The sequence below is a fragment of the Trachurus japonicus genome, chromosome 21 (genome assembly GCF_045865225.1).
Source record: "Trachurus japonicus isolate A0001 chromosome 21, Traja_1.0".
In the NCBI taxonomy this organism is placed as follows: domain Eukaryota; kingdom Metazoa; phylum Chordata; class Actinopteri; order Carangiformes; family Carangidae; genus Trachurus; species Trachurus japonicus.
Window position 1 is genome coordinate 18299196 of NC_140927.1, and position 15229 is coordinate 18314424.

General features: G+C 41.5%; 1 protein-coding gene across 2 annotated transcripts in view; it reads right to left on the minus strand.

Annotated features, from left to right (window-relative positions):
• Positions 1–307: 307 nt before the first annotated feature.
• The window catches only part of LOC146965056 (FERM, ARHGEF and pleckstrin domain-containing protein 1-like), a 53672-nt gene continuing 38750 nt past the window's right edge, over positions 308–15229 (minus strand). For both annotated transcript variants that reach the window (XM_085766340.1, XM_085766339.1), the window contains exons 14-27: positions 12029–12216; positions 11795–11884; positions 10026–10159; positions 8795–8876; positions 8446–8683; positions 8222–8352; positions 8044–8112; positions 7516–7605; positions 7106–7188; positions 6003–6115; positions 5638–5801; positions 2980–3087; positions 1651–1802; positions 308–1542 (exon numbers count right to left, since the gene is read on the minus strand). In XM_085766340.1, the coding sequence (XP_085622466.1) occupies positions 1461–1542; positions 1651–1802; positions 2980–3087; positions 5638–5801; positions 6003–6115; positions 7106–7188; positions 7516–7605; positions 8044–8112; positions 8222–8352; positions 8446–8683; positions 8795–8876; positions 10026–10159; positions 11795–11884; positions 12029–12216 (1724 nt within the window). In that variant the 3' untranslated portion in view covers positions 308–1460. The remainder of the gene's footprint in view (positions 1543–1650; positions 1803–2979; positions 3088–5637; positions 5802–6002; positions 6116–7105; positions 7189–7515; positions 7606–8043; positions 8113–8221; positions 8353–8445; positions 8684–8794; positions 8877–10025; positions 10160–11794; positions 11885–12028; positions 12217–15229) is intronic.

Here is a 15229-nt window from a genome sequence, read left to right on the forward strand (position 1 = left end):
AGCATATCTGTTGAAATACTGCTGCTGTGTTATATTGAGGTTTAGATAAATAAAAAGTTATCATTTATAATCCAGTCACTGTGCAGCGCAAAACAAGGCTCTGAAACGGCCTTACTGTATGTAGCTTGTATTTCTATAGACCACTGGACTGTAAAGGATATTTTAGAATGAGGCTGAACCAAACTTGTGGATCAATGATGCCCTCTGTAGGTGAAGTCTGTGAACACACTGTGGAGCTGCCTTTCCTCTTTCCTGCCCTTTGAGCTGCAACAAAACACAGGTAATGCAACTCATAGTCTTAATAAGATTCTTTTTATTGCTTTCATTTCCAAAGAGCTCTCTGTTGTCTGGAAAAACACTGCAATTCTAAGCAGAACTGAGGTTTGTCCATCTCATTTACTTCACTGCAAAAACCCTGTGTCAAATGCATATTTCCTTTCATTTAGAACCCATAAAAAGATCTGTATACAGGAGGCAGCCTAGATCAGTGAGGGTGACAGCGCTTAGAACTGAAAGTCTCTATTTTGTTTCACACATATTTCTTAAAGCTTTCAATTACACTCATTTCCATAATACAAACGATTATGAATGTCTCACATTTTGTCGTACAGCTGAAGGGGTACTTCAGGTTAATTAAAATAAAAAAAACAAAACAAAGGAAAACAGTCTGAGATGTATTTCCTACAACAAACATCAGCAAATAGAATAATTACTTTACTTGAAATGGCATTAGTGGTGATGGCAGCTACCCTTGGCCACATTGTGATCAATCCTAAGGTTAAGTCAATAATACAACAAAATAATTTCATATTTTTTTTATCACCTTCTTTTTTTAACAAGAACACGTTGTGCTGGGCCAGGGGTGAACACAGCATTGACCTTCAAAAGGTAGCCTATTTTCATGATTTAAAATTTCACGGTATACAGTACAGGAGACACTCCTGATCCCCAATGTAACAAAATAGCATTAAAAAGTCCAGGACATTGATATAAACCAGTTTGGCACTGAAGTTTCAGGACATTTTCAAAGCAGCTGTTTTTTTCAATAAAGTGAACAAGTAGACAAAAAAGTTATGACAATGCAATGATTGAGTTTAACCATCTAAGAAAGAATGCTAGATATCTATATCAACATGTTACTGCTGTAAAAACAACCAATGAGAAAATGTAAAATCAGAAATATAGGAAGTGGTTCAGACCATTAGAAAACAGTATAAAATGACATCCTTAAAAAGAGGTTTCAGAGTTGAGAGTAAAAATGCCAAAAAATGCAGTCTCTGATGCAGTCTAAACCAGCGGACATGTCACCATTAAAGCATTAAAAAGCACCAAATGTGCATGGACACATGTACAAATGTCCCAGATATGTGTAGAAAAGAAAAGCCAAGAGTCCAAGAGGGGGGGGGGGCAGGAAGGGGCTGATGCCACCTGAAGGAGACGGCGTGTGAAAACAAGTCAACTCAGTGAGGCTGGGTCTCTTTGCTGTTCAGCACACGGGTGCGACTGGAGGGGACTGTAGCACTGCGGATGACCTCCATCCACCTGTGGGCAAACAGAGACACTTCAATCAGTCCTCTGACATACAGAACGCCACAACACAGCAGCAACAACATTTAGTAAATATGGGTGCAAATGATAAAGCCTCTGTACCTCTCAAAAGAATATTCGCTCTCTGTTCGGAAATAATAGATGTGGGACTTGAAATGCAGTTTGAAGACGTAGTCCTTGTGGATGTTTTCGGACTCTGAGGGGATGGTGACTGAGTAACCCAGCAGAGGAAGGCTGGCCAGTGGATAATCATCCTATGGAGAAACACACAGAGTAAATGACACTGAATTGAAATGAAAAGAAATGCATTTGTGGGGATTTGAGATAAACAAACCAAATTTGAGTCCAGGTGAAGGTTTGTACCAAATCTGAAGTTATGCTGAAGTGGTGTTGTGGCGATATCAAATCCACAAGGCCAAAATCGTGTTAAATGAGATAATCCCAACCTTAACCTTTGATTTGATCACCAAAATCTAATCAGTCCATCCTTGGGTCCAACTGAATGTTTGTGCCAAATTTGTAGTAGTTCTGTCGCAGTGTCACCAAAATACTGTGTCCACAAGAATGGGACAGACAAAGACAACCCAGGACAACCCAGAAACGATATGACCCTGGCTCTGGCTGTCACAGAAGCATAAAAAGTCAGTTACACCCCGCCCAAAAAACGCCAGATAATTTAAGTATAAAACAATACAACAAAGCCAGTGGTGGAAGAAGTATTCAGCAGTAAAAGTGACAGATACAGTACTCTTACTGCACTTCACAATATGCACGTTTGTATTTCTTCTGTTGTATCCTCAGATTGTTTGGAATAGTTTTACATCTTTGAGACCCTTTGAGGTTATTCAACATAATATAACATAACTGACTAGAGACCAATATTAGGCAAGTGATCGTAAGCCAAAAAAGATTTTATCTTTGAAATTAAATTGTATTTGATGAGCTTAATCTGAGTTTAATCTAAAAGTAACAACAAACCTTTGACATGTTAAATATTTCTTAAAATCACAGATTCTTCAACATAACTGCTTTAACAGAAGTACCTTGATCTTCTTTATTCCTCATATTCATTTCATTTTGGCTCCACATATGATGTCGAATTTATGAGCCACTCATTCATACTGGGGTTGGTAATCACTTTTTTACAGTTTGCAGTAAATCTATCTTTTGTTTTGATTATAGTATTTCAGAGTATCTGTTGCACAAACGTTTTCCGAGGCAGAAGGTGAGATGAAAAACTGTCTGGGAAAGTGTTTTCACCTCTAATATGGCACAGAGATTTGACATTCAATACATGGGTGTGATGCCTTTAAGCCAAGAGGAGAGTAAACACTCTGACAAGCAGAGGGTGAGGAGGAGGAGTGGATCTGGTGGGAGAGGTTATAGTGTCTTCACAGGAGGACAAAAGGTAGAAGCTTGAGCGTTCATCACCTGGTGAGACTTGTAGAAAAACAGGCTGAAGTTGGTGAAGACCACCCAGAGCTTCTGCCAGCCGTTGCTGTTCTTGAACTTCCTCAGTAAATTTCCTGAGAGCTGATTCTACAAAAGAGGAAAAAATAAACAAGATTGAAATCAGCAATTACACCAAAATCTTACAGCTCAAACTATAAGACCACTAGGTTTTTGACTGATCAATTGGAGAACAGGCTTATGAAAATTATATTGTGTATAAATATACTGTTGCTTAGCACTAAATCCCTCAGATAATGTTGTATTTGGAAACAACGTTTGAAACAGTGTTTCCCAAACTTGTTGGTCTGACACAACCCTGTCAAATTAGCCAGATACTCCAAGTACAAATTAATCATTACAAAGGTGTTCACTTACTGTATATGCATTTTAAAATTACTGAACTATATGAAAGTGGACATAGTAACATTGCAGAATTATGGGATTACACCTGATCAACCTGTATTCAATCATTCTAATTTCTGTTTTTCAAGTTATTCATGTGCTGTTATAATTAATTTAGGTTAAAAGGTGTTTAGGTATTGCCATGACTGTTTTGTTGGTTATTGTGGAAAAAAGAAATCAATAAATTATGAAATTCTGGAGAAATTCAATTATTTATTTATTTTATTTTAAGCACAAATACGTAGGTGTATGATTGTTGAACCAAAAATGTTTTTTTTGCTATGAATTACTTGAGCTAGTCCACATGCTTTCCACTCACCTGTGTTGAGTAGCCCTTATTGGGAATCACTGGTTTAAAAAGTAAACAAGCTATACAACGGTTTTTGGCTCTTCTGTAACATTATGATTTATGATCATGATGCTTATGCCATCAAGTTTATCTTAAATCTTAAATGCTAATGACAATTCTCTACAAAACTAACTAATATATGTAGTATCACTTATCTACACAACATGAGGCAGAGCTATTTCTACTACGTCTTTATTTCTATCAAGCATTTTGTAACACAGGCTCCTATGGTGCAGTTCAGGTAGACACACACACAGGGCCTCTCCTGTCTGCCTGGCTCCTTTACCTCTAGACTCCTGCAGGATTCACTAAAGGAGAGGCTCTGAACACGGTACCAGCAGATAACAGACAGAGGCACTGGTCCCTGGCCACTGGGGGGCCCCACCAGGGGGGCCATATTCTCACTGACTGGACTAGGGTCCTCTACCACGGAGGAACGCACAGACGCATGGGGAAAAGAGAGAGACAGAGAGAGAAAAAAAACAGACAGGGGGGGGAGGACAGAAACACAGAGACTGAGTAGGTGAAACACAGGCATGCAGTGGCAGGGGTTAACACGGTGGTCGACGGTGTGTCCAGGCAAAGGCTGTGAAGAGGACGTTGTTACAGAGGAAGAGCAGAACTAGATCAGGACACAGCTGGGTTGTAGGGAGGCTACATCCCAAAAACAGGATCAGTTCTGTTAGTGTGAAACGAGGACGTTTAGCACATCTACGTACTGCTCTCTCTCTCTATTTATAGCCAGTCAGAGATTTCAAGTGCCAGGAGGGGAGAAGAAGGACAGAACCACACAGGAAAGCCGCAGTTGTGAGATTAGATAAGAAAGTCAGGCTGACTATTGTTAGCCACAGGAGGGAAAAGTGGGAACAGTATTTTCACTGGTGCTGAAAAAAGAGCAAATAAAGCAGCTTTATTTATCTAATGTAAAAAATAGCTCAACAATATTGATGCAAAAACTGCAAGGATTATCTTTTTCCAACAATCTGATTATCCACAGAAGGTAACTTGGGTTTTTGTCCATCGATCGTGCCACAGAGCAGTGCTTTGACATGAGGGGGCGTGGCATTTTGTTTGTTTTCTTAAGGATGCACATGCAACCAAGCAGACATGAGGGTGCCATGTTTTACCCTTTTTTTTTATCACCCTGTTGCTTTTACTTAACACTGTTTTGTTCTTGGTAGCAGTAAGCACAGAAAACAAACACTGTGTGATTATAGATATATTAAAACAAAACAAAAAAAACAACCTATAGTTGAGATATTTTTAAAATGAAAGTAAGTATCAAGTGACAACCTGAAAAAAGTGTATAATAGGATGCATTCATTGTTTACTTCAGTCCTGCATCAAACGAAAGTGAGCCTCTTTTTTTTGCTATACAGTAACACCTACGTAAGTTAGCATGCTAACACAAAGTTACCAAATGCTTCCTGTAAAGTGGCTGTAATTTATGTTTTATGTAAATATTATGAAAATAATGTGACAAAAAGAACAGCCATGAAAATCTTAGTTACACAACTAAAGAGAACCATTGGAGAAGATTTGAGAGAGTAGATGATAATCTACTCTCAAGGTCTTAGAGAATTGAAGATAAATGAAGTTCATTTTTCCCCATTTTGTAATTTGAACTAATTTTATTTCTGTGAAAAATAAACAACGAAAAGAATGGGCCTTGAAACCACTTCTGTTCATCAGCTAAGGCTTCCAATTAAAACATATTGTTGAGCACAGTAAAGGTGATTAAGTGCAGCACAGGAGGATACTGTTCCCACTGAGAGATAATCAAAGTGTATTCAGATACAGCACGGACTGTGAAACAGAAAAAAGAAAACAGTGAGGCAGGAGGGGAGGGGCAGGTCTGAGGCTGAGTGCTGAGGTTTGGCTGGTACCTCCACAGCTATGCTAAAGTCCACCATGGACACACTGGTGTTCCTGTGCCAGCACACGTGCACCATGGTGTTACCACGGTGAGGGGTGGGCTTCTCCGTCATGGTGTGCGATGCGGTCAAGTCATCCTCAGACTCCGCCTCCACCGAGGAGTCCTCAGGGCATTCTGGGAAAGTCATGAGTTTGTTAATGCAAGAGAATGAGTGGGGCGATGGAGGGGGGAGAAGGGCGCTCAGACACAGACAGAGTCGGATCATTCACAGACCAAACGCAGTGTTGTGCATCTGGAATTTCAATTACAGTCGTTGGACAGCACTTAAGATTGAATTTTACATAATGCATTATGCGTGTTTGCGCAGTAACTTACTGTTGTCCGTCAGATTGCTGGTCAGCAGGTCAGATGAAGGCCCGTTGCTGGTTTTTGCTGTCTCTATCGCTACCTTTATGTCCTCCATCCACTTCTCCATCTCTGTTAGTGAACTAGAGTGGATGACAGACAAATGGAAAAAGTACTGAGTCGCAGCAGGAAGGCCTGGTGGTTAGAAATAGTCCCATTAACGCGAATGTTACAAGACTGAGCCATGTTAGTTCAGGTGTCCTGCCAAATTCTCCTTAAAAGACACTAATACCCCATCTGCTCATGAACAGAAACTAGAACAGCAAAATGTTAATTTGAAGACAGAATAAGTCTTCATCCTTTTTCTATCTTGTCAGTGAAAACAAGTGCTAAGCAAGGACAAACAAAAAATAATCAACCAACAAACAGAAGAGACACCTGGAAATATCAAGAGAAAAAACAAAATCCTAAGCACAAGGTGAATATTATAATTGTATAATTACATTATAATATATCATTATAATTATGACACATTTTCAAGGAGACTGTTTATATTTGATTGTTGTTGAAGTCAGTGTCTTCTCAAGAGAATATTGACTGTAAACAAAAATACTGATTATGTTTTTTTCTTAACCCTGCAAAACATCTGCTTTGTTTTGTTTTGCTTTGCATTTCTGTAATTAACACTTCTATATTAGGAGTCTCTGACTTTAGACGGAGCAAAAAGTGTGCCATTGTAACTTTGGAAAAATAATGTATTTAAAAAATGTGCAGAAGAGCTCTCAGCTCTTCCCTGTAGTCCCTGCAGTTCTTCCTCTCTGGGTGCCGATAAGGCAGAAAGACTACTCAGCCTGAGAGGTAAAGCCCGGGGCACAGAACGCCCACAAAGCGAGGACTCTGACCATAAATCTGAATTGCTGAGAGCTCACTGTAATTAAACGTGAACTAATGCCTTTGCTTACAATATATACTATATGACATCTACATGGTTGTCATCATTTGTAAGAAGTTAGTGATCCTGAAATAGCTCCACATGAAAAAGATACACACAGACACTTCAGGTTAATTCTTGTAAAGGAACAAGGTTTGTGTGCATCCAGAGTGAATGCTTTTTTTTTCTTTTCTTTTTTTACCTTGCTGCCACCACCACCGACTGGCGCTGTCCAACCAGCGTGAAGGCATGAGGCACACCCCACTCATCTTCACTCTCTCTGATCTGGAAGGAGAACACAGAGACACAGAAAAAACATTAGAGAGCGGCGGTATCTAGGACAGCAAGAACCAAAATAGACAGAATGGCAGAGAAGGAGGGAGCGAGAAAGAGAGGGGAGTGGGAGAGAAGGCAGTTGTCCTGAGGGTGCGTGTCTGCGTGGCTGTGACTTTACTGTATGTGTACAGGTGTGTGTGTGTCTGTGTGTTGTGGTTATGGCAGAAACTAAATGAGCTGTAGTTCAGCTGTTGGAAGCAGATTATTTGCCGTAATGACAAACTGGTGACAGACGTTTGAAGCATTTTGTGTTCAGCTGCGGGACATCGCTCTTACTGTCATGCCGTAGAGCGGCAGCTGCCCGTGCACTTTGAACTGATTGGTGGCCGTCATCCCTCGACTCGTGTACAGTATCACATCATTGAACTATCAGCAGAGAGTGGGACAGAGAAAACAGGCATTGAATATCTTTACAATAGAATCTCACTGAGTTTTTTTTTATTTGTTTAAATCTCTTAATTGTGCAAATGTTCCAGTTAATAATTCTTAGCTGGCACAAACAACTTGTCATATTTACATATTCTTCTACGTATATGTGTATCTTTCTACATTTGTATTGCATTTTTATTGTATACAAGTTACTTTTCTAATCAAAGCAGTGACATATTGTACTGTATGTAAACACTCTCATGTCATAACAACATATGTTACTTTTCCCCAATAAGAGCATCTGTAGTTGTGCTATATCTGCCAACACCTTCTCTATGGCTGGAAAAGATAAAATAGTGATTATTTTTACAATGAGCTCACTTAACTAAGTAATTAGATTAGTGATATCTGAGAAGCTGAGAAAGTGAGTGTTACCAAGAAAAACATTCGTTGCTGAAGGCCTTTTCCAGACAGTTTGCTGAGGCAGCCTAACCTGATGAACTCCTGAGGAAGAGAAATAAAACAATTTAGTCATTTACTGTCAAAAAATATTCATTATGTAGATCTTTGGGAATCAGTTAAAGACTTAAAATTGTTCGAGCTTTAAACTCACCCGGCCAGGAACAACAAGATTGTCAGCGCCGATCAAATCCTTCTTCAACTCCAAAAGCTTCTGGAAGTTCTCCATCTTGATGAGGCTTTCCTGGAGCTGCTCCACCACCTCAGACACATCTGCCAGAGCAGCTACGGACCAAAGCGCGGGTGAGCGATCATTGCACATCATCTGTTAGATTATTTTGCTGACCTATAAACACTGGTGTGAGTGTACTGTAGTACCTCTGCAGTCCCTGAAGTCCACATGAGTAGCTGGGTAGTGTTTACACAGGCGCTCCAGGATCTGCTTGTAGTGCGTGAGGCGGTGCAGGGGCCGCAGGACGAAGACGTTGAGGGGGATGTAACAGACCTTTTGCAGCTCAAAGTCCCTGCAGAGACCCTCCAGCTTGCGGGACGCCCTGCACGCCTTCTCCAGCTCCAGAAGAACTTCAGACTGCTTGTGTAGGTTTGTCGTCAGAGGCTGTGGACAGAGCAACATTGGGAAAATGACATACACACGTGTGTCAAAGCATTACTGCTATTACAGATGTTTACATTACATTACAGAGTTTTACATTAAGTTGTACCTCACCTTTAAACCTTGAAGGTTCTTCAACATAACATCTCCAATGCGCTGGTAGTCTCCTTTGATATGAGCATTGGAGCGTCCTTCCCTAAAACAGGTAACAATCAGCAGCTTTTATCTCTGAAACATTATGGATAAATATCTTGTTGTGGATCATTGAAAACATATGTTATCACAAGGCTGTATAAGAAAGCATTTATGATTTTTTATTTTACACAACCTCTGAAATGTATTTGGACTGATACTGTTTAAATAACCTCATTCAATTTGGGTAAATCAGTCTGCTTTTCATTTTGTAAAACCTGGTTTCGATAGCAGCTTTATTAATAAACTGTATTAGTGTTGTTATCAGTGAAGTAACTGAGTGAGCTACACAAAAGACCTTTAAGTCCATTGATTATTTAGATGAGATTTTACTTAAAAAAAAAATTCCAATGTAGTTTGAGGAAGCGCTTTAAACTTCCACAGATCCACCAGCAGGTGTCTCCCTTTAGCACCACTTTCCCCACACAGGGGGCTGAAGTACTGGGCTACCACTGCCACATTCATTCAGAATATTTTAAAATTGTGTGCAGAATATTAGAAATAGCTTTAGGTCTGGAACAACTTCTTCATACAGTATATAACAGCTTTCTTATCATTGTTACAATGACAAAGGTAAAAACAGAATAGATTTGAATATGTAAAGCCATGAAAGAGATTCGTAATGCTGGATCATTTGCATACACATTTGAATGTGGCTCTTATCAGCGGCCTTGACTTAATATCACTTCCAGCTTTAATTTGGAGTTCTAACGATGACGAGCCAACACAGGCTTTGAAATAAAAAATACTGTATTAGGGCTGCACGTCTGCAGCTAATGCCTGTGGGCTTTATGCATCACTGTCTGCATGTCTGAGAGTGTGTGTGTGTGATTCAGTGTGTCTTAGATAAAGCACAACATCATTAAGGAGATCTGACAGCAGAAACCCACGGGCAAGAAAAGGCCAGCCATGGTGAGGCACGACTGTTGCCATGGAGACGATAGCTCCACGGGGTCAACTGAAGAGACCGGGGTCGCCCTCTTGGACTAACTCGTTAAAAAAAAAAGGGGTGGGGGCGCAGAAGTTGCGGTAGATTGGACTGAAACCAAATCATGGTATCACCGGACCTGCTCAAACATGGTGTGAGTGTGTGCGTGTTTGTGTGTGTGTGTGTGTGTGTGCGTGTGTGTGTGTGGAGGGAGGGGTCTCTCACCACAGGGCCAACCTCTGCTCCACCTCCCTGAGAAAACCCGTGTGGAACTTGTGCAGAGGCTCGAAGGTGGAGAGGACGGTGTTCTTCAGAGACTCCGGAGTCGCCTCATCTTGTCCCACAGCACTCTGGAAAGACTGCAATTACAAATACAATGTGCACATGTACTGAGTCGTCAAACTATTTATCAGGGAGAATCTTAGCTCAGACATTAAGGGAAATTTATCCTAATGCATATTTTACACCCAATAATCCCACACTCCAACACCGTGAACCGTGATCATCTTTCAGGGATGAAAGTAAATTAAATCCCTCATACTGCGATGGATTTCGGGAGCTAAATCTCCACACTTTGAAAACAGAGAGACGCAACCATAAAACTGGTTCTTATCTGAATAAAAGGTCTATGGGTAAGAGGGCAATCTGCACATATGCTGTGCAGACTGTAAAGCTGCTCCAGGCAAATTTGTGATTTTGGATAAGAAAAAAAAAAAAGATTGACTCGGCTGGTTGATGATAACACAATTACCAAGAGAGATACCAGAGGGATTTTGTGAGTCTGTTCTGGTTCAGAAAAGATAAAGTGATCATGTAATAAATGTCACTTGTATGTAAAAGGTGTGAGAAACTTTTTAAAAGTTTTCTCTTTATGGCAAGTGATAAGCATGATACTGTAACTGTTTATTTTGTGTTTGTTTTTGTGTTCTGTGCCTTGTCATCCTCTCTCACAAACACACGGGCCTGTTCAGAAGCCGTTATCACCGATCGGCACTGTGTTCAAACAGGATGCCTTCAAAAGTCCTCTATCTGCGTCTCTACTGCTGCTGCGCCTCAGCCTCGTGACGTCTCCTAGATCCTTTAATTGCCTGAGGATGTAGGGAAGAATCAATGGCCAATAAGTCTTAGTGCTATCACTTCATTAAGTCAGACTGAAGCCAAATGTTCCATGTTGTGTGTTAGTGCATAGTGTGGGCTTTATTTAGCTGATGCCATGGCAGGAGGGAAGTGGGTTTCGGGAAAAGTGAGTGTTTCTTGAAGGGTTTGAGAAGAGGCACCAGCTGTTGCTCAGATGACTTCACCCCAAGAAACGGCAGCAATACCAACCAGCGAACAGGAAGAGAGCCGAGTTTAGCGCGACAAGCACACGCGTGCCGTGCACACACGCAGCTGAAACAGGGACATTGGCCAACCCAAATATTTATGAGATGTGTGAAAGCCGGGCTTCTCTGAAAATTACAAGATGGCAAAAAGCTGCAGCCTTTTAAAACCCCCGACAGTGGAAACACGTGTGCGCAGCCAGGATCACGGACGACAGCAGCGCTTCATAAGGACATCCTCCTTGTTTGCAACTGAGGGAGCCGAACCACACATTTAATATCCTGTTTTCTGCAGAATTTCCTTTGTGATATCATCAGAATGAAACGACGTCCATATGCTTGTAGAGAGCCGGTGAAAACTGAAGGAGCAGGCTAAACCGGGGAGGGGAACACGCGACTAAACCCATCTATCTCTTCGAACACAAACACAGTTTAGTATTCACGGCCTTGAGTGAGACAGATAAATGCATTTCAGGGCACGAGTGTTGGGAATGAATAAAAAATGAAATCGCATCTGCCAAAATATCCCTGTGTCACTGCCTGACTCTGTGTTTTGGCGGGCGCTCTGCAATGGAGCAGCTAACCGGAATAATCAATGTTTTCTACCCGGAGGACAGCACAGGAGAAAACAAACAGCGAGGCAGTGTGCTGGAGAGCGGACTTGGCCGGACTTACCACAGTTATCACCTCCAGGTCCTTCAGATATGTCCTTTCGGTGGTCAGCAGCTCCTTGGCAATGAAGTAGGCCCGATCTGTTGGAAATCTCTGCAAAGACAACACAACAGAGAGAGGGGATGCAACTGAACTGTTCTACAATGAGCAGCTCCAACAGTATCTGGAGCTTCATCAGTGCAGCAGCTTTATCCGTGTAACCCATTTCTCTTATGGAAGCGTTTCTAGTTCACAAACCTTCCTCCGGACCTCGTCCTCGTCGTCGGTGCGAACGCTGCAGGCGTCGTTGAGCAGCGGGCTGGTGAGCGGTGAAGGCTGTCGGCCATTGGGACTGTGGCTGCACAGCTCCAGCGACTTCTGACCGTTGACCATACCGTGGGAGTGACCGGAGGACGCAGACAGGTGAGGACTGTTGGACACCACACCTGCACGGGGGTCACGGAGCAGCCGCAGCGGGAGGAGAAAAGATTCAAGTTAGAGTCATTCACATGTTTGTAAAAATATTTTTACTCAAAAGTGCCAGAGCTGGGCAAATATATTTAAAGGGATAGTTCAACATTGTGGCAAATTGGCCCATTGCCATAATCGCTATAGTCATAGCAGTAGGTTCATTACCTTTATTTGTCGGTGTAAGCTATTTTTAGAACAGCGGAGCGGAGCGGCAGGCTGCTCAGAGCTACGCTATGGAGGCTAAAGGAATTTCTTGGTTTCCCTCATCAAACTCATCAAATACAAAATCCAAAAACTCCAAAACGTTACGAAACGGAGCCGTTTTCGAGGTAAATACAGGGTAAATACAGAGTCTGGTTGCTGAAAAACTGTCCCTGAACGCAACGCGCATCAGCGGTTTTGCATGAATTTACCTCTAAAATGACTCTGTCTCGTAACGTTCCGTTATTATCTCATAGCGTGGTGATTGTGCAGGTCACAACTTGTCCACGACAGCGTTTTGGAGTTGTTGGGTTGTATATTTGATGAGTTTGATGAGCGAAACCAAGAAATTCCTTTAGCCTCCATAGTGTAGCTCTGAGCAGCCTGCAGCTCCGCTCTGCCGTTCTAAAAATAGCTTACACCGACAATTAAAGGTAACGAACCTACTGCTGTGACATAGGGATTATGGCAATGGGCCAATTTGCCAAAATGTTGAACTATCCCTTTAACATATGCATTTATTTACATTGTGAGAATTCATGTGACGTACAGTAAAGGGCATAAATGTCACAATAATTCCTGTTTCCAGCTTTTCTATGTGAGAATTTGCTGCGTGTCTTTTTTATATCATTGTATAATTAGTCTCTATGGTTTTTGAAATATTGCTCAGACTAAATAAGATTTGGCACTATGTCTCTGGAAAAAAATGTGATGGATATTTATCACTATTTTCTGACATCTTGCAAGTACAACATTGTTGTTTGAGAGAAAATAATGAGATTGAGTGATAATGAGAAAAAAAACAAAAAAAAAACACGACTAGCAGCTCTGCAGAAAGTCAAATTTCATTGACACTGTGCTGCCATTTTCATATTAATTAAACTTCTCAGTTTTTAGTTAATTATCCAACATGGCAAACCCACTGGGAAACTATGCAGGCTACACAAAAACTATTTTAGTATTTACACACGCTGATTGACCCAGTCTCAGTCTTCCTCGGCTGCACAGGAGACACATTCATGTTAAGCTTGAGGATCCTCCTGCAGAAAGTGAAAAGTCAGCCATGACTCACTCTCCAGTCCAGACAGCTCAGGCAGCCTTTGTGCCATGTCAATCAATACACAAGCTGAGACACATACTGCAGGATGATCCGGAGGGATGGCTTACTTACAGTAGTGTCACCTCCACTGACAATGTTCACTCAGCTTACTTACTATGTTAGAGCTGCAACCTTGCCCACCTCTCTCTCCTTGCTGTCCTGCGGTGTGCCGGCACTAACACACACACACACACACACACACACACACACAGAGCAGCACAGATCGTGGCTGCAATCAGCGCAACATACCAGCCGCACTTTGGGAAAGAGTTGGTCTAAACACTACAGGGGGAAGGAGTGACTCAGAGATGACTTCTACAAATGAGAATGAAAGAGAGAAAAAAGGAAAGCGACAAAACTATAGGGAAGATGACAGGCAAAAGTCTAACATCTACAACGACCACCAGACCAGGGATCTTTAAAAAAAAGAAGATCCAAAAAATCTCTCTTCATAAAGGTCATCTTTATTGACTCTAAGATAACATATATACAGTGTTAAAGTTTGAGAAAAGCAGCATAAAAAGGTCAAAGCCCGTGAGTGAGTAGAGGGAGAAAACACTGCGAGTGACAGAGTGAGACACTTAGGGGGAAGTTTACAGAAAGACATCGTCTTCTGACCCATTATAATATAAAAATATCTTTATGAATGTTCAGATTTTGAATAAACAGTCTTGTGACACTGTTGACTGTTAAAAGTGAGTTGGACATGAGGAATCGTGCATTTTTACATTCAATTCACATAAAATAGTGACCGTGAATTATAAAAATACTGTAAATCTATCTGCTATTTTAAAGCAGCTCACTACAGTTTATTAGTGCATCATTTCTGAGTCTTAAAATTTTCTCTAACATTAAATTCTCTGATCTGTTTTATAAAAATATGAAATTACAGTGAGGTGACTGTGAGCACTATCTGTACATGACAGAATATACAACACAGTGCATGTACTGTAGAGAGCAGCCAGGGGCAGAGGGGCATGAAGAGCACCATGCCTCGGTCTTGGTTTAGTGCAGCATGCATTGGAAACACACCCTGAAGGACACCAGTGGCTACACGCACGCACGCACACGCACACACACACACACACACACACACACACACACAGCTAACAGCTAAATTGTTCTTTTTTTTATCTGCTCCAAATGACTCAGTTGTTGTCACTCCAGGTCTGTGGGGAAGCTGCAGGTTCCCTCACACTGCAGTGATCCAGTGACAATCAGATCTTCTCTATTCATAATGCCGCATTAATTCACATCAGTGCACCATGTATCATGCTGGATTGAAGCATCTAAAACAGGCGCATAAAAATCTCACCACAGCGACGTTTTTCGGATGTCAATGCTGAAACCGGTGAGAGCACTGCAACGGCAGTCGACAGTGATGGATGAGCACAGGGACTCTGCGCTTTGAGGTGTTGCCCTTAAACTGCCTTTCACAGTACAAACACATACACAGATACAAAACCCTGCCTGCATATTCCCAAGCTGCTGTCATCCTTTACCCAACTGTTCTCTCTCCCTCCTCTGGAATAATTAAAAGTTGGCTGCATCACTGCAGTGAGGGAAACCCAGATGCTGGTAATCTGGATTATTGTTTTTTTCCCCCACCACACAGACAGTAGTGAGTAACAGAACAGGTTTACATGCAGTCACAGCTGAGAAATAAAGAAAAACAAAACACAAACAAG